Here is a 19,124-nt window from a genome sequence, read left to right on the forward strand (position 1 = left end):
AGTGTTTTAGAGGGGAGGATTTGATTGAGAGTGGAAGACTATTCCAAAGCTTTGGAGCAGCGACTGCAAAGGCACGATCTCCCCTCACTCACCAGCCTCCATCATGGGACAGTTAAAGATGGTATTCGGAAGATCTGAGAGGTCGTGAGTTGGAGAAGAGGCAGAGAACTTCAGCCCATGTATGGCTTTAAAAACAAGAACCTTAAAATCAATCCTGTGTTTGACAGGTAGCACTGGTGTGATGTCGTCTCTTTTGTCTGGCACCAGTGAGGAGTCTCGCTGCAGCGTTCTGCACCAGCTGCAGGACAAAGATGATTGGCCGACACCCAGGTACTGAGAGTTACATTAGTCCAGCCTTGAGGAGATTAATGTAGTGGATACAGAGTTCAAGTCATTGTGAGACAGGATGGACTTTTAGGTGCCTTTTAGAGTTGTACTGATACCATTATCAGAAATGCCTCTGATAGTGCCTAAAATGCGGCACTCGGGCATCAGCGAGTACAGCCTATGACCAGTCCGATACCACGTAATGCCTCATTCACATACGCACACTACACGACTTTTCTGCCCGTTCTGACAGTCACTATGTCACATTACTCGATTGTGAAGTCGTAAAATTGTGCCGTGACTTGGCCGACAGACATGACACACTACACGATGGTACTCACCAATTATCCCCGGTCGTCTCTCACGACGGGTGTGATGTCATCACGTTATTCTTCTCCTACCTTTATTACTTTTACTATTATTCCAGTCAGTGTCTGCTCATGTGCCAGCTGAAGTGTTGTTGTAGTAACGTGAAAGCACCAGCAGACGGCAGGAGCTCCATTTGAAGTGCCGTACGCAAACATAAAAGTCACTGAATCCTCCACATGTTCCTACAGATGTTTCACAATAAAAGCCTACTTAGAAAATAGAGGAATTCTCTCAGCTGATGTTATAAGGGGCTTTTAGTTTGAAACAAGTTCAGGAAGTGTTGAGTTTGAAATGACGGCGCGACAATTCATATCCCATCCGTTTTTATTTTACGCACTGGTATCGGATCGGTACTCGGTATTGGCAGATACCTAGGTTCAGGGATTGGAATCGGTATCGGGAAGGAAAAAGTGGTATCAGTACATCTGTACTGGCTCTCACCACAGAGTTGATTTGTTTGTCGAATTTGTGAGACTCCTGGCATGGGTGTGAACATATGATGCGAGTGGTCAGAAGTGGCTGGGGACGCTGTCTGTGGTGTTTTAATCTCTGCTTAGTTAAGGAGGGATGTGACACAGGTTAGACCCGGCGCTGCTGTGACACCTGCTGCTGGGGGCATTGCGTGGCTGAATTTGAGCCGCTAAAGCTGCTGACGAAAAGTCCGTCTCCTGAGCTGCCGTACAGCTGCTGTCACAGGCTGAGTGGTTCTCACCATGATGAGGAAAAATGATCCTGATGTGTAAAAGTGTTGACAGGCATAAAACTCCCTGTTCTGACAGCAGGTTTGACTTCAGTGCAAAGAAAAGATCAGTTTGTTGTTCAGGATTTCACACACACATTCATTTACTTGTTGTATCCCGCCATGATGACAACATTTACCACCAGGGTTTATTTTTGGACCGATGGTGGAATATTTATCTACTGTTTGTTATTGGCTGCACGACACTTTCCGAGCACAGAGCGTAATCTGGGCACAGACGGAGCATCAGTACGCCAGATACAGTGACAGTGAAAGTAAAACTGCTCCTCATCCATCAATCTGATCAGCTCTGATTTGGATCGACTGATCAATTATCCACCGTGCGACTCAAAACTACACAAACTGCAGCTGTGACACAAAGGGACACGCTGTAGTTAAATGATCTGAACTCAGAAGCAGTGAGGCCTTCACTGTGTTGGTTATTAATATTTCATTCTGTATCTGCCAGGATGTTTTATTCTGAGCTCAGGAAACTCTGCCGACTGTAAAGAGCCTCTGAAAAACAAAACACTAAAACTTGAGTCACCATAAATAAATGTTATAAATGTTATAAATGTTGCTGACGACACCAGAAATAACAGGAACGTGTTAGTTTAATGTTGAGTAGTCGGCACGTGCATCATGATGTCATCGTTTATCACTCACCTGAGCTCATGAGCAGCACGACCTGCATCAGCGCCACCTCAGAGTCATCCAGGTTGAACTGAGCCAGGCTCTTGCCCAAATCAAAGATGGCGTCCGACACCACTCCCAACCCGCCGTTCTTCAGCTGCTCGCGTTTCACGGCCATCTCACCGTTGAGCGTCAACGTCTCGCTGTCCGGGTCGTAGCGTACGGCGGCGCGCAGCGACATGATCTCCATGCAGCAGCCTTTCAGCAAGATGATCTGGTCTTCACACGGCAGCTGGACAACAACACGTCAGGAGACAAAGGAATCACAGGAAGTGACATCAGCAGAATTTCAATCAACTTGAAAACTCATCAACTTCTAACTGGTGAAATATGCAAATGTTGCATTAATCAGCAGAGGTGAAGAAGAATCTAGTTTAACGTACAGTAAGATGAGGTACAGCGTGGTCGCTCTTCTCTCCACATTAATGATTTTGCGTTTTCTATTCATAACAAATCCCCAGCTGCACGTTACATAACCGGGAAGCCCCTACAATATACATGATGGCTGCACTCAGTAAGGTGGAACCACAGGAGAGAACACACACACACACACACACACACACACACACACACACACACACACACGTCGTCCCTGTGGAGAGCATATCAGTGAGCGGTGAGTCATCACATCATCCAGAGAGGGAGAGGTGGGAGGATGAGGAAGGCTTCATTATTATTCGCTGTAATAAGAGCTGACGAGGAGCCTGAAGAACGCTGCAGAGGGAGGAAGTGCCCCGTCAACGGATTCTTTCAGGTTAACAAGCTCGTTAGCTGGTGGCTAACAGCGTTCATGAGACGAGTCTGGAGCGAACGAGGAGAAGCTTTTCCTCCTGAGGCTGTAGATATACTCTTTGACCACGCATTCACATAGAGACAGATTCACACACACTGAACGTACCTCGGAGAACATGGGCAACTTCTTGGCAAAGTCAACGACGCGTGTGATGGCGGGGGTCATGATCTTGGTGAACTCACTGAAGGCTTCCAGGTCCACTTTGTCCCCGTCAGACGTGGACACCATCGGGCCCTGGCCGATATCATCCGACTGGAAACAAGACATCGCGGGGTTAACAGAATCGTTCGTTGTGAAAATGTCAACAATACGGTTTAACAAATGAAGCATGAGCTGCGGCTGAAAGCTCAGACAGCTTGTGAGTTTAGATTCTCTTCACAGTTTACAGTTTTTAAATGGCGACCTGAAACACTGAGGAACAGGAGAAAACTCTGAGAGCTTCACAGACTCACATGGAAGCAATTTAAATAGCTCTGCTCTGTTAAAGACAGTACGAGGAGTTAATTAGCGGGTGGATTCTTGCCTGTGTGTAACAGGGTAATGTAAAGACAATTAGATGAACCATGTTGCAGCACAATGTGGAAACACAGAGTCAGTTCAGAAGGCTGTAGCACTGGGAACATGCTGCATGAATACTAATGTGAATGCAGGTATGGAACAATATCCTGTTTTGAATTTAAGAGCTTTGACAGACAGGAAACAGCTTCAGGCGACAGAGAGTCGTTGTTAATCACTGGAGGGAAACTCAGGGGTCACCAGCAGGATGTTATGATGATTGACGAGAAACCGAGGAAATATAAAACAATCTGTGACATCTATAAAATCATGTGCTGACATTAAACAGTGACTCAGTGTTTATAAGATAACAGACGGGACTGTACGACTCCGTTCTGTCTGCTGTCAGTGAGAGCTTTAAAAACTGCAGATGGTGGATTCACCTCTGAACCTCCAACGGGTCTCACTACGGTCTGAACCCAGCTGACGGTCCCTGTTAGTGGGTGAACAATCCATCGCTTGGTGAATTCTGACAGGAAGAGCCAACATCAAAGGATCAAAAAGCGACAATGCTATGAACGCAAGCCAGTTAACCCTGTGGTAGCTCTTTGGACATCTCCTGCTTAAAACCCAAAAAGTCAGGAGGATTGTGACACCTTGCTTTCACCATCTGTATTCAGACTGAAAATCAAGATCAACCGAGCTAACCTCCGTCAGAAGTGTTCGGGCACGTCCAACTAATAGATGGCCCACCTTTTTTGTGCAGCTATCCGAACGCTTTGAGTTGAAAATCTCTGAACTTCTCAGAAAGACAACGGTGATGTCACTGCCGCTTCTTTCACTAGGCTGCTGTCGACTGTCACAGCAAACACAGAAAGAGCAGATCGGCTGGCGAACGCTAGATGTTGCTGCTGAGTGTTGTACTTTTATCAGCGTTCGCTTTGTAAGCTTGATGTTGACTGTGTAGTCAACCTTCTGCTAATGTAGCTTTATGTTAGCGTCCTAGCTAACGTCAGTGTCAAGGTATTGTTGTCAGAAGCCCTTTTTAAACAGGAGTTGTGCAAATTTGCAGGAAAGCCCAATCAGTGTTTTTTCAGCATTGGCAGTATAAAAACAAAATCGGGGAGTGCAGCAAAATGCCGCCTACCTACTTTTGTTTATACAGAATGTGCCTTTTTCGGGGCAATGGGGGGCGTGAGCAAGTAACAAAACGTGTAGCTCAGCGTGTGACGTAAACAGTGACGTGGGAGGGAAGCCGCGGCTGGTCAGTCCTTCAGCGATTCTCTCATAAGTCGGCCCGTTCTTCACCGTCCCCGTCATCTGACGGTTAATGGCCTCTTCGTTTGCGAGGACAAGGAGGGCGCGCAATTCCTTGTCTCCCCAGTTGCTCATCTTTACAGTGTCTGTCAGGTTTGTGTTTCCCTCTTGCTACTAGCTGCTCGCTAATTCCTGCTATCAGCTGTTTCCTGTTTATCCACTGCCAGTGGCTCGCACGTGCAGCGTCATCAACAGCTTCTCCCACAAGTCATCAACAGCCCCTCCTGTTGCAGAAGGCCGTCTCAGTCTGTTTAAATCAAAAAGGGTTCCACCAATATGTCTACCCTACGAGGCGGAAAATTGGGCACCTCGGATCAACTCACCAATCCGGCCCTGTGTGTCTACACGCTCGCAGCTTGCCGGCAAAACGACCCAACATGCCACCGCTTTTCTGCCAAAGCAAAACACCCCTAACTTCTTAATGTTTAACAAAGGCTGAGGTGAGGTCTTCAGTGATGTATTAACCATTCAGCATGTCATCATGCTTTCATTAAATTAGCACTCTTGCTGAACGTGCGTCCTGTTGGCCATTGTGCAGGCCTTCAAAAATAAACTGGATGACCTTGTGCTTTGTGCAGTTTCCAACAGGATCCTTTAATTCACTGACACTGGCTAAAGTCTGGACACAACATTCAATTTGTCAGTCTGACAGAGCAGAGGACTCTGGGAGAGAAGGAGAGGAGGCGTGTGCTTTACGGTGAATGAGGATTGGTGTGAGATTCAGAGTGTGAGCTGCTGTCCTGTTCCTGCTGGACAGTTCAATCACTCCACAACCAGAAACCACTGATTACCAGAACCATGTGGAAACATGGAGGATTGTAAAGCAGCAGTCAAAGATGTAAGAAGACGGACAAAAGGACTAAATCACAGCTGAAGAACCACATTTCACTGGTGCTGTACCTTGTATAACCTAATGTGACGAATAAAAGATTGATTGATTAACACTCACTGATCACGATCCGAGCTGACGCTGTGTGACGCCACATCGAGCTGTAATAGAGCTGATATCGTGTGGTGTGAACCCGACATTAGACACAAAAACAATGGAAAATGGAGTCCAGGTTGAAAAATACAGAACCTTCCCTGTTAGTGTTTTGTCAAACTCCAGATTTTGATTTCAACAGATCATATGCCAGTGAAGTTGATGTGCCAGCAGACAGTATGAGCGCTATGATTGTCTTCGCCTGCTGCGTTATTCGCTCCCCAAAACAGAATCTGTTCTTTTCTCTTTGGCGTTCTCACCTTGGACTCGCTGCCCCCCCTCCCCAGACCTTCAGAAACCGTATTTGACTGTAAAAACTGTCTTTGACTTCATGGAACGGTTGCCTGGTAACTGTCACCTGACCTTTGTCTCAAGGTAGCCATCTGTGGTGGAGCCACATGCATCTGCACGTGGCGACGATGCACTCAGGAGAGAGTTTGTGATGAAAAGAGACTGTCAGAAACGCTTTCCTTTGAAAATGAAAAGACGAGGCTTCCTTTCATGTGTCGGGTTTTTGATTTGTGAAGTGGAAACATACCAAGGACCAAACATTTTTGGATTAATGAGTCACATAAAAGAAGGAATGAACTACTGTGTGCATACTGCCAGTAATTAATAAAAATCAGACTGACAGATTCAACAAGTGTGATGAAGGTTTACACGCTGTAACTCTACAGAGCAGTTCGTTTAGATCCCATTAATTAAAATATGACATAGTTCAGTTTTTTTCTCAGTTTCTGTTTCACTTTAATGAATGAGGAGATGAACCTGATGTGTATCTTTACATCTCAGTGCTTAGTTTTTACTGTGTAAGTGTAGGGACACAATTATCATCATGTTTATATAACAACACAACAAGTTACATTTTAAAAATCAGCCTCGATCATTTACACCTCCCCTTACAGACATTCCTTTACTGTGTTGGCCACAACCTGAGCTCTGTTTTCTCAGCTTAGATTCTGGTATTTTGCGCCATTTAAATGATGCTAAATCAGCCATTAGCAGCTCGTTTGCAGCGAACCCTGGAGGTACAGACAGCTGTCACTGAATGACTTTAATACCGACCACGGCGTAAAACTATGATATTTTTCAGGTAAGTTCTGCAGCTATCGGGAGCATCTTTGTCTATGGTTTCTAAAAGACTTTATGGAGATTAATTCTTGACAGATGTAAGATATAAGATATGTTCTGAAAGTGCATGCCACAGAGTCAAAACATATCATGTCTGTATGTTCAGATTTGAGTTAAGACTGCTAAAAGTTTGTGAATTTTGACGTTAATTGTAGAAAGGGTCGGTGCTTTTCCTTATTTTATGACATATAATTTCACAGTGTCTGATGTTTATATTAAAAGTGGCCAAAGTTTCAAATAATGAGGTAAACATGGAGGAGGCTTCAGACTCTTCTGAATACTCTGTTACAACGAGACAAGCTGACGTCAGCTCGGGACAGATTCATTTATATGGTCATCTGCTCCGGCACGCCACGGCAAGTTACACACACCGCTACATGTAGCAACATGCTAACGTCAGGGAAACATGTAATCATGGTTGCTGATTTCAGATCATATTCCTACTGTCCGCTTGTTTTTAGAAACTGCTACTGCTGATTTTTCACGGTTAAAAAGTGCAGCTATAGAGCTCGTAAGTCACGCCCCTTCCGGTCGACCACCATCGGATCTCTAGGCTCGGAAAATATGAATGGGAGTCGATGGAGAGAAAATTATTATTTTCTGGTCCCAGTCATTAAATGCCTTGGATTACACAAATGTTTTGTGTGGGTCTAAATAAAATTTAACAGTTTATTGTATGATTCTTCAGTTAAAGGCTGTGGAAACAACTTAATGAGAAAGACATGTCGCCTATGTGACGTCACGTCATCACACTTTCCCTCCACTTCTCAACTCACAGTGCTGCTGCTGCGTCTTCTGCCACGATCTACGGAGCCATCAGATCAAGATGCCGCTGTGTTTTGTACCCGAGTGTCACCATTCCACCAAGAACGGCTGTTCTTTCTTTTGATTTTCTTTCGAGGCGGTGAAGTGTACCAGAGACACAGCCATGTTCCGAGTGCGAGTGGTGACGTATATCATACACGTCGAGAGCAGCCAAGAGCTGTACACAAGCGCTCTCACACAAAACCTAACAGTATCAAACTTCTTCCCGCTAAATTGTAGCCTTCTGTGCATGAAAAAATATATTAAAAATTCACAAACAACATGTGTGAAATTCATGGCACAATTCAAACTGGACCAGAAAATAATTTTCATCTAGCCATTGGAATACATTATGAGAAATCGATTTTTAAGGTCCCATGTACCGGAAACAGAAACACGCAACTTACGAGCTCTATAGACCCTTTTAGGGCCGTGAGTGACCTGACATGGTGCGTTGGTAAATTCAGTCTGACGCTCTACACTAAAATGAGAGCCCTGTTGGTGGAAGAAACGCAGCGTTATATTTCTACATGAATGAACCAACGGTTAAGTTAATCACACATTCACTCCGCTCGGCGCTCTGCTGCTCCGTCTCCACAGACAGAGTGTCCAGAGTGCGCTGTTCTGGATAACCCAACGCTACATTCAGACAGCACTTAAACTTACCAGGAACTTGCGTTTCTGTTTCCAGCTGGAGCCCTGGGCGTTGGTGTGCCGGTGGGCCTCGGTCGCCATCCTGATCAGCTCCCACTCTGCCGTGGTTGGCTCTGGCCTCGTCTGCAGCGTCCGCACCATCTCCTCCCTCTTCCTCTTCTGCCGATTCTCCTCGATCAGACGCCGCTTGGCCACGCGCTTCGAGTCGTCCAACACCACTGACAGGAGAGAGAACATTAATGCAGTGAGGCTGAATGACACGGCGAGGCTGCGTCTGGATGACTCATCCAGTGAGTGTCATCACTCTGCTTTGTGCTCATTAACATCGATAAGAAACGTCACATTTACTGCAGGAGCACAGACAGGTTGGTCCTGATGGGACGACTGAGGAACACGTTAAAGGTATTTATTGATGCTTCTCACTCAGAGAGCAGTAAAGGTCATGTGACATTATGAAGACATTGAAATAAATAAGGACATGTGGCTGTATGCCCGGGAAACGCGGTCCACCTCCACTAACTTGGACCTGGAGAGATCTGCTTTTTCATCAGGCCCAAACAGAGGTCTAAACAAACTGGTACCTGACTCTGAGGCCGGAGGAAATGTGGAGAAATCATGGTCGACCATGCCAGTAGTTTTTGGTCTTGTCCTTCTGTTTCGACTTTCTTCTTTCATATTAAAATTACACCAGTATTATCGTGATAAAAAACAAGAACAGATTCATTTCTACTTGATATTCAATGTTCTCAGAACTGAAGCCGGATGACTTTTAAAACATGCAGTTAAAAACACCGACAGGAAGTCAGAATGAAACGTCAGACGTTAACACTGAATGCTAAAATGATATTTAGGGAGCTATTAGTTGAGTTGGTGGAAAATCAAACCCAACTCTTCTGTAGACAGAAGATTTAACAGGCTGACCAGGATGCAAATAAGATAGACTGTGTGTGTGTGTGTGTGTGTGTGTGTGTGTGTGTGTGTGTGTGTGTGTGTGTGTTTATTACATTTGTCTGAAGTTATGTCTCTGGTTATTTCCTCCTATTAGCAGCGATCCACTGAAACAAACCACAGCACTGTAATGTAAAGGCTTTAATGTCACGGCCCGCTGCTGCGAATCAAACTCCACTAACATCATCTGAGTGCAGAGCGTCTTTGGACGTGAAGTCCAGATGTTCTTAATTTGTGTTTCATCAAAATGTCACGAGGAACGGAATCATTTGCTTTATTCACAGGAACAGATGTACGGCTAAATTAATATCATCCCCAACATGAAATCAGATTATATGTGTGGGTGTTACTCCTGTGCTTAATGAGGCAGGGCAGTGTTAGAATGTGTGTGTGTTCACATCACACATATTACAGATAAATGTGACGCACACTGTTTATTATGAGCACCTTGATGTCAAACTTCAGTTCTATGTGAGTGTTCAGCTGCACGCGTACAGATTTCTACAAGTTATACTCATCTGAAATTCGTCACAGGACTGAGAGCGTTAACAGAGGACGACAAGGTCAAGCTTTTGGCTTCGCTGACAAAAAATATGATGGAAAATTTTCGTCAACAACCTTTGTGACGAAAACAAGATGAAATCTATGTTTCATTTTTGACGTGATGAGACGTGATGAAAAAGGCAGCATGGTGGTAAAGTGGTTAGCATTGATTTCTGGTTCGAAACCCCGGGCTGGGGAAGCTGTCCTGTGCAGAGTTTGCAGGTTCTCCCCGTGTCAGCGTGGGTTTCCTCCAGGTGCTCCGACATGTTCTCCCTGTGTCAGCGTGGGTTTCCTCCAGGTGTTCGGACATGTTCTCCCTGTGTCAGCGTGGGTTTCCTCCAGGTGTTCGGACATGTTCTCCCTGTGTCAGCGTGGGTTTCCTCCAGGTGCTCTGACATGTTCTCCCTGTGTCAGCGTGGGTTTCTTCCAGGTGTTCGGACATGTTCTCCCTGTGTCAGCGTGGGTTTCCTCCAGGTGCTCCCACATGTTCTCCCTGTGTCAGCGTGGGTTTCCTCCAGGTGCTCTGACATGTTCTCCCTGTGTCAGCGTGGGTTTCCTCCAGGTGCTCCGACATGTTCTCGCCGTGTCAGCGTGGGTTTCCTCCAGGTGCTCTGACATGTTCTCCCCGTGTCAGTGTGGGTTTCCTCCAGGTGCTCTGACATGTTCTCCCTGTGTCAGCGTGGGTTTCCTCCAGGTGCTCTGACATATTCTCCCTGTGTCAGCGTGGGTTTCCTCCAGGTGCTCCGACATGTTCTCCCTGTGTCAGCGTGGGTTTCCTCCAGGTGCTCTGACATGTTCTCCCCGTGTCAGCGTGGGTTTCCTCCAGGTGCTCTGACATGTTCTCCCTGTGTCAGTGTGGGTTTCCTCCAGGTGCTCCGACATGTTCTCCCTGTGTCAGCGTGGGTTTCCTCCAGGTGCTCCGACATGTTCTCCCTGTGTCAGCGTGGGTTTCCTCCAGGTGCTCTGACATGTTCTCCCTGTGTCAGTGTGGGTTTCCTCCAGGTGCTCCCACATGTTCTCCCTGTGTCAGCGTGGGTTTCCTCCAGGTGCTCCGACATGTTCTCCCTGTGTCAGTGTGGGTTTCCTCCAGGTGCTCCGACATGTTCTCCCTTTGTCAGCGTGGGTTTCCTCCAGGTGCTCCGACATGTTCTCCCTGTGTCAGCGTGGGTTTCCTCCAGGTGTTCGGACATGTTCTCCCCGTGTCAGCGTGGGTTTCCTCCAGGTGCTCTGACATGTTCTCCCTGTGTCAGCGTGGGTTTCCTCCAGGTGCTCCGACATGTTCTCCCTGTGTCAGCGTGGGTTTCCTCCAGGTGCTGTGACATGTTCTCCCCGTGTCAGCGTGGGTTTCCTCCAGGTGCTCCGACATGTTCTCCCTGTGTCAGCGTGGGTTTCCTCCAGGTGCTCTGACATGTTCTCCCTGTGTCAGCGTGGGTTTCCTCCAGGTGCTGTGACATGTTCTCCCCGTGTCAGTGTGGGTTTCCTCCAGGTGCTCTGACATGTTCTCCCTGTGTCAGCGTGGGTTTCCTCCAGGTCCTCCGACATGTTCTCGCCGTGTCAGCGTGGGTTTCCTCCAGGTGCTCTGACATGTTCTCCCCGTGTCAGCGTGGGTTTCCTCCAGGTGCTCTGACATGTTCTCCACCCCCACGTGACCCCCAAGAGGACAAGCGGTAACAGGAAATGGCCGAATGAATGAGTCATGTTAGCGGTGGATTATCGGACACTGTATTCCTGCTGGGCGGCGCCATGGACACAATGTGAATGTCCGGAAATATGTGAATCAAGTGGCACGAATGAAATGAGTATGTTTTCTTGTCATACACTTATTCGCACAAGTTGAAAAATCTGAACTTTAGCAACCAATTTGTGTCGTGACGGTCAATTAGCATTGAGATCCTCCGGAGATGTATGACGCCAAGGACGTACTGGCAGAAGGTCATTCAGTGATTTCATGCGTGTATGACACAACGTATTCGCGGGTATGAAGAGAGTCAACACCAAATATTCTTGCATTCAAAATTGTGCGAGTAACGTGACGCAAAAATTTGCATCATGCTTGGAGTGAACGAACATAAGAACAGACCAACAGGCCATCTGCAGAGACGCAACCCAAACATGGGTGAAAATACTTCTGTGTGTTTCAGCAGGTGCACAGTGACAGTCGCAGCCTTAACCTCACTGATCTCTGTATAAACACTTGTGGTAGTAATAACACGTGATAACTCACAGTCCATGGCCATGCCCACTGAGATACACTTCTTGAAGCGGCACAGCTGGCACTGGTTGCGCGTGATCTTGTCGATGATGCAGCAGCCTTCATATTTACAGGAGTACGCTGGATGGAGGTTCTTCTGGATCGTTCTGCGGAAGAAACCCTGAAGAAGGCAAAATGAAAACAGAGAGAGAAGAAGAAAAGGTGGTGAAATAAAGGAATGAAAACACACAAACACCACAGAGACAGAAACCAGTGATGGAGAGAAATATGCAGCTTCATCACCGCAAAATAAAATCCACCAATTAAATGTTCTTGTGTTTTGATTAGCATAAACGAGTGCTTTCAGCGGCTCGCATCACATGGCGGGCTGATGATTGCATGGCAGGACGCTGCTTGCCAAGAGCGGCTCAGTAATGAAGTGATAGCGTGACTGAGCGTCTCTTAGTAACCGCTTTTGTACCCGACAGTTGGGGAGCAGTTTGATTAGACTCGCACTCCTGAAGTGGCTCACAGAGACACCTGAATTTGAGAAGCATCAGGAGGCAGGTGAGAAATCAGTCTGATACATATCAGCACCATGAGAAGGAAAAACTTCATCTAGATCTATACGATAACAATAAGTGTCCAGTACGTCCCCTGAAGTTAATTTCTCCTTTCAGCTCCACAGCAGGATTTCAGTGCCTCATTTCCCCCGTGAGAACGGCAAGACTCAAGAATAGATGAAGGCATTTCTGGAGGCCGTAGACAGGCGGCTCTACGGGACGCCAATCATTGGATAATAAACCTCTGCTCAGCAGGAACCCACACCCGCCATCGAGAAGCTCCCTCAAGTCATTACTGTAGAGTGAAATCAGTCATTTTCTAAATCAGGAAAATCTGTTTGCTTCAGGCCTGATTTCCGCGATGATGATCAACAACACAGACAACAAAGCTCACAGTCAGTTCAAGAGCTGCAACCATTAATTGATCAGTTCTGTTCAGTTTAGTTTATTTGTAAGAGAAAAAAAAGTAAGAATACTCTGATTCCAGTTTCTTAGGCTGCTGTCAGACCTAGAGTGGTCTCCTCTGGTCTGAATCAGGGACTCATGTTATCCCAAAGTTGTATAATTGCCTAGAGTTGGTTGGTGTTCTCACGGCAGCATTTACAAGAGGACCAGATCAAATGCCTTGTGTGAGAAAGCTGCTCTTGATTGGTCAGAATTTCCATGTGGGAAAAATCCAGGAAGTAAAGCAAACGTTGAAGAAGAGTACACGCACGTTGAGAAAGAGCTGAAGGCAAAGCAACGTGTTTGTGAAATACTGAGCCTCCGACTGGATAAATGAGACCTGTGTTATACTGCTTAAGTTGTTGTTGCTGTTTTGCTGTTGTTAAAGTGGTCCCAGTTTACGTCCCAGTTTACGTCCCAGTTTTTGGATTCCTTGTTCGAGAAAAACAAAGTGGACATCAACAAAGTGCCAAATTTAAAGAAATTGTTTTTGAGATAATATATTCATGAGAATTCAACAGATGCAAATCATGGTGATCTTACCCTGTGACCATCAAATTCTAATCAGTTCATTCTTGAGTCCACATGGACGTTTGTGTCAAACTTAAGAAAACTCCCTAACAGTGTTCTTGAGATATTGCATTCATTAGAATAAGACAGATGCAAGATCACCTTGACCTTAACCTTTGAACAACAAGTTCTAATCAGTTTATCACTGAGTCCAAGTGGACGTTTGTGCCAAATTTAAAGAAATTCCCTTTAAGTGCTCTTGAGATATCCTATTCACAAGAATGCAACAGATGATGTCATGGTGACCTTGACCTATAACAAACAAAATCTTATCAGTTTATTCTTCAGTCCAAATGAACTTTTTTTTTTTTTTAAGAAATTTCCTCAAGGTGTTTTTAAGATATCACCTTCATGGGAATGAGACAGGTGTATGGTCACAGTGACCTTGACCTTTGATCACTAAACTGTAATCCATTCATCCTTCAAATGAATTGGATATTTGTGCCAAATTTAAAAATTCCCTCGAGGTCTTCTTAAGATATTGCATTCACAAGAATGAGACAGATCAGGTTACAGTGACCTTTTACCACTAAAATTGTATCAGTTCATCTGTGCGTCCAAGTGGACGTTTGTGCCAAATTCAAAGCAATGTCCTCAGTGTATTCTTGAGATATCGTGTTCATGAGAATGAGACAGGTGCGAAGTCACAGTGACCTTAACCTGTAACCATCAAATTCTAATCAGTTAATTGTTGAGTGTAAGTGGACGTTTGTGCCAAATGTGAAGAAACTCCCTCAGGGTATTTTTGAGATGGTGCACTCATGAAAATATGACAGGCGTAAAGTCACAGTGACCTTGACCTGTGACCATAAAATTCTGATCAATTCATCATTTAGTCCTACATGGACGTTTGTGCCAAATTTTAAGAAATCCCTAGTGGTGTACGTGTGATTGCATTCATGAGAATAAGACAGATGTAAGATAACCTTGACCTTAACCTTTGAACACCAAAATCTAATCAGTTCATCGCCTTGAATCGGAGGTTTGTGGCAAATTTGAAGAAATTCCTTTGAGGCGATTGTGAGCTATCGCATTAACGAGAACGGGACGGACAATTTGAAAACTTGCCGGTGCAGAGGCATAAAAAGCACTTTGATCTTTAAGGTCAGAGGCGAACGTAACGTCACTGTAGGGTTGACAGGAAGTAAACACACGTTCAGTTCATAAAACAGATACTTGAATCGTACACGTAGAGAATTCCGGTCTTTTATGTGTCGGAGATATTTTAGTAGTTTGTGCCGTACCTTGCAACCCTCGCAGGTGATGCAGCGGTAGTGGTAGCCAGTCGCCTTGTCCCCGCACACCACGCACGGCTCGTCTTTCTCCAGGTAGCTGGGGATGTACCCTGGAACAGAGACACTAAGAGCTATAGGAGAGGAGGAGGAGGATGAAGAGGAAGACAGGGTGGAATGAGAGAAGGGTGAACCATGAGTGCGAGCCAGCAAGCCAGGGAGGGACGTCGGATTGGCGGCCAGTGAGGACGAGGAGGTCAGGGGAAGGGTTGAGTGATGAAGAGAGGAAGGACAGTGGTGAGGAGGAGGAAGAGGAGGGGGAGGAGGGGGCTGAGTGTTATCACAGGGGCCTCAGAGACGCTCCTGAGCTGAGGGCCCCGGGAGACTGTGATACAGGACAAGACATGTATGAGACTGACAGTCTTTTCTGCAGACACTGAGCTGACGCCATGACAGCCTCTGAGGGTCACACTCACATTCCCACAATCCATCATGATATTCACGTAGACGTCTTAATTCAGCTCGACGCTAGCGTACTCCTGAGAAGTACACGTGCTCTGAAACGTAGAGATGTTGGAGCTTTCGCCCTTCAGTCCTTTGACCTCACAGTATTAATGTGAAGCTCTGAGCTGTCATGTTGTCATGTTGCTGCACAAACACCGTCAGTCGTCTGGGCATGCTCAGACGGGACTCTTCTCAAACACACGGCTCATCTCAGAGTTTTTGGAAAGCTCACACACATGCATTCACACACTTAGAGCCGTTCACTGAAAAGCCTGAGCACCCCTTCACCTCCACACACACCTTGACACCCACATGACCCTGTGAACCAATCACAGCTGCCTGCAGACTCACAAACATACGAACACTCCGAAGCACACTTTTTTTTTTTTTTTTTTAGCTTAGTTTATTTCTTTTTTATTTTATTTCTTTTAGCCTAATTTTAACCTTATTTTTTGGCCTATTTTTTCTGGTTTTAGCATTTTTTTTTCATTCTTTGCCCTTTTTTATTTTTAAACTCCTTAAGCCTACTTTTTTCTCTTTTTTAGTCTGTCTTATTTAGCCTATTTCTTTTTTTAAGGCTATTTCTAAGCCTATTTTTAGCCCATTTTTTAAGCATTTTTTTTTGGCCTATTTTCTTTGTTTTAGCCCATTTTTAAGTCTATTTTTTCTCTTTTTTTTTAGCTTTTTTTTTTGCAGTTTTTATGCCTATTTTGGACCTATTTTTTCTTTCTTAAGCTTATTTTTTCTTTTTTTTTAACCTATTCTGAAGCTTATTTTTTGGTGTATTTTTTTCTTTTCAGACCGTTTTTAAGCCAGTTTTTCTTTCTCAGCCTTCTTTTCTCATTTTTGCTGATTTCTTGTCTTTTTTATTTAGCCTATTTCTTTTTTTAAGGCTATTTCTAAGTCTATTTTTAGCCCATTTTTTAAGCATTTTTTTTGCCTATTTTTTTTTATTTTTAGCCCATTTCTTTTTTTGTGCTCTGCTCTTGACCCTATTTTTTCTCTTTTTAATTTATTAAACTGATTGGTGTGTTTCTTTTTTTACTGATCCTTATTTATCATATTGCCATGTGTTTTTTTCCTGATGCTTCCTGTTTGTGTTTTCCCTCTGCTGCTGTAATGTTGCAAACATCCCCGCAGTGGGACAAATAAAAGATTGTCTTGTCTTTACATTAAATGGAAATCTTCAATTAAAAAATAACTTTTTAGATTTTAGTTTTTTAAAATTGATTATATTGTTTGAATAACTGCAGCATGAATTTACCACGCCACATTAAAACACAGTTAATCCAAAGAAATACTTACAGAGGTGTACTGTATTTCACTTTAATTAAGTCATTTTGAATCTTCCATAACTTTGTTGTACATCCTTCTTTAGAAGCACACTTTCTTCCTGTCTCAAGTATTTATTTCATTATAATTTCAGTCAGTTTCATGTAATTCCAGCCTTGTTTCTAACAGTTGGAGTTGTTGCTAATTGTCTGTGTTCACATCTCCTGGAGATATTCAGGATTTTAGATGTAATCACTTGTTTCATGTTTGATGAAGCATGCAGGACTTGTTGGTCATGTGTGATGGGTACAAACAGGTGCTGAATGAAACTGTGAATCACATTCAGTCTGGTCCCAAATTTCGGTCGCTCTGTATTTGGTCGTAAACCTTCAGAGTCCGTCTACAAACAGATCTCTTCAGCTCAGGTTTCAGTCACCTCGCTGAGCTAATCTGTGTCCAACAAAGCCTCTGAAGGAAACTCATATAAATATAAAATGCTGAGGAGGAGATTATCATAGTAATGACACCCAGGGGAGCAACACTGAACATTAGCCAAATCCTCCAGCTCATCAAAAGGCTGAGCGTCTCACACAGACCCTGAATTGTTCACTTGGTTGTTTGGAGGTGACGAAAACACAAAGAGGAGACGGCGGACGTGATCAGTCCTTACCAGACACGCTCTTCCCCGAACACTGGCCGTTCTTACTCTTTCTCTTCGGCACATCTGGCCACCTGGAGGAGGGGCGGGAGGAAGACGAGGGGCGGGGGAGGAGAAAGAAAACATTACTCTTCATCATCCATTAAAGTGTTCAGGCTACTGTAAAACTGTCTTTGGTGCATCATATCTTGTCCTTTCTTTCTCATCATCCTGTGTGTTGTTACATTTCTTATGTTCATACAACATGTTGTGCGGTCATATAGTGGTGTCTGAGGATGCTGTGAATACTGTCGCACTCATATAACAGGTCATTGTGATTTGGTCGTCACGCTTCTGCTCCTCAGAGTTGATCTCATCTAATTAGTGGCAGCAGCTGATTGATTCATCACACCTGTGTCTGGACCTGCTCTGTGAAGCACTCATGTCAGCAGCACTGATGATCGTCGAGGACTGAAACGTTTGCTGCTCAGATGTCTTAAATACAGAGACTACTTTTGTCTTGATTTCAGCCTGTGGGGCTTTTTGTGGCCCAGTTACATTGGTGTGTGCAGGTAGCTCCTCTGCCGTGCTTTCATCATCCATTCATCGTTTTGATATAACTTACAAAAATGGGAATAAAACGCGTTGTTTAAAACTGCTTGTTGTCTGACTCACTGTGAAAACTCCAGACGTTAAAGTTATAATGAAGCTCATAGTGCCTTATTATCCCACCAGAACTCTGCGCTCTGAGAACGCAGGGTTACTCGTGGTCCCTAAAGTCTCCAAAAGTAGATCAGGAGCCAGAGCCTTCAGCTATCAGGCTCCTCTCCTGTGGAATCATCTTCCTGTTACGGTCCAGGAGGCAGACACCGTCTCCACATTTAAGACTAGACTTAAGACTTTCCTCTTTGATAAAGCTTATAGTTAGGGCTGGCTCAGGCTTGCCCTGTACCAGCCCCTAGTTAGGCTGACTTAGGCCTAGTCTGCCGGAGGACCCCCCTATAATACACCGGGCCCCTTCTCTCCTTCTCTCTCTCTCTCTCTCTCTCTCTCTCTCACACAATTTCAAAAACTGTTGTTCCCATCAGTCACTTACATGTAGACACAAAAAAACATGGGACAAAAGGGTCGAGGTTGAAAACACTGATCTCACGCTTTAAGCTCAGCAGCTGCCTGTTGTATGTGACCGCTCAGGGACAAACTTGGTCCAAAGTTCAACTTTTCTCCTCTAAAAAAAACCAACAACAAAGACGGAGTGACCTTGTGTCAGATGGCTCGTGCACTCCCTGACAGCCTGTAGTTAAAGTCCGCTCAGCTGAAGATAAGTCGGCCCTGCACAGCTGCACCGGAGGGATGTCTGAGTCAAATTTCTCTTTCCATTATTTCCTCTCTCTTTGCAATTTCCTTCTGCTACATATTTATTCACTTTCAGTCATAAAACCAGATTAAGAAATATGTAGAGGCGAGGACATGTTGTTCTTTCACTGTCTGTGTGGAACACTTAGAAATCAATGAATGAATCATACCTACAGCACCATGTCCACACATGCTCTGCACATACACACTCACACACACTCCAGGATATAGATAATTCCTTCACTCATCTCTTCCTGACTTCCTTTCTCTTTCTCTAATTCTCCATCCTTCCTCTCGTCCCGCTCTCACAGGATGGAGACTGTATTTGCTCCCGGCAGCAGATTTGGATTACCGTCCTCTCTCCCTCTCTTCTTTCTGTCCATCCCCACGTTACGCTGTTCACACCCCCCTCACATTCCCATCTCCCTCCTCTCCTCCATAAATCTCTCATGTTGCCTACTCCTCATTTCTTTCTGTCCAGTCCTTCAACTTTCCTCTTCCCTCTGAAACATCCCTCTCTCCTCTCTCTCTCTCTCTCTCTCTCTCTCATCTCCTCTCCT

At 45.0% G+C, this 19,124-nt stretch overlaps 3 protein-coding genes across 27 annotated transcripts in view; 2 read left to right on the forward strand and 1 right to left on the reverse strand.

Annotated features, from left to right (window-relative positions):
- The window catches only part of LOC125879324 (dual specificity protein phosphatase 3-like), a 35,210-nt gene extending 30,258 nt beyond the window's left edge, over positions 1-4,952 (forward strand). The window contains exon 4 of the transcript XR_007447849.1: positions 4,470-4,952. The gene's annotated coding sequence lies outside the window, so the exon portion shown is untranslated. The remainder of the gene's footprint in view (positions 1-4,469) is intronic.
- The window catches only part of LOC125879295 (thyroid hormone receptor alpha), a 170,676-nt gene that overhangs the window by 10,736 nt on the left and 140,816 nt on the right, over positions 1-19,124 (reverse strand). For 3 of the 5 annotated variants that reach the window (XM_049561094.1, XM_049561095.1, XM_049561097.1), the window contains 6 exons: positions 17,242-17,303; positions 14,808-14,929; positions 12,020-12,167; positions 8,317-8,522; positions 3,027-3,173; positions 2,102-2,360 (listed from right to left, as the gene is read on the reverse strand). In XM_049561094.1, the coding sequence (XP_049417051.1) occupies positions 2,102-2,360; positions 3,027-3,173; positions 8,317-8,522; positions 12,020-12,167; positions 14,808-14,929; positions 17,242-17,303 (944 nt within the window). The remainder of the gene's footprint in view (positions 1-2,101; positions 2,361-3,026; positions 3,174-8,316; positions 8,523-12,019; positions 12,168-14,807; positions 14,930-17,241; positions 17,304-19,124) is intronic. The other 2 variants (XM_049561096.1, XM_049561098.1) reach the window with 1 other exon arrangement.
- LOC125879296 (uncharacterized) lies at positions 8,540-12,001 on the forward strand. Of its 21 annotated transcripts, XM_049561120.1 has the most exons (7): positions 8,540-10,313; positions 10,534-10,577; positions 10,666-10,753; positions 10,930-10,973; positions 11,150-11,193; positions 11,326-11,369; positions 11,414-12,001. In XM_049561120.1, exons 1-7 carry the CDS (start codon positions 10,060-10,062, stop codon positions 11,442-11,444), a joined length of 549 nt encoding a protein of 182 aa, XP_049417077.1. In that variant the 5' UTR covers positions 8,540-10,059; the 3' UTR covers positions 11,445-12,001. The 21 variants fall into 21 exon arrangements, 20 of the variants coding, with proteins under 20 accessions (XP_049417077.1, XP_049417074.1, XP_049417060.1 ...); XM_049561117.1 differs by lacking the exon at positions 11,150-11,193 and having other exon boundaries at positions 8,540-10,577; positions 10,930-11,105; positions 11,238-12,001; XM_049561103.1 differs by lacking the exon at positions 10,534-10,577 and having other exon boundaries at positions 8,540-10,401; positions 10,578-10,753; positions 10,930-11,105; positions 11,150-12,001.

The sequence above is a fragment of the Epinephelus fuscoguttatus genome, linkage group LG19, assembly GCF_011397635.1.
Source record: "Epinephelus fuscoguttatus linkage group LG19, E.fuscoguttatus.final_Chr_v1".
NCBI lineage: Eukaryota > Metazoa > Chordata > Actinopteri > Perciformes > Serranidae > Epinephelus > Epinephelus fuscoguttatus.

What these genes read in the sequence shown, in the direction of transcription:
- LOC125879296 (XM_049561100.1), top strand. Translation starts at nt 9,917, where the DNA reads ATGAGACGTGATGAAAAAGGCAGCATGGTGGTAAAGTGGTTAGCATTG. An exon ending in TCAGCGTGGGTTTCCTCCAG is followed by an intron (nt 10,402 to 10,577) that starts GTGCTCTGACAT and finishes GGTTTCCTCCAG; the next exon opens with GTGCTCTGACATGTTCTCCC. An exon ending in TCAGCGTGGGTTTCCTCCAG is followed by an intron (nt 11,106 to 11,237) that starts GTGCTGTGACAT and finishes GGTTTCCTCCAG; the next exon opens with GTGCTGTGACATGTTCTCCC.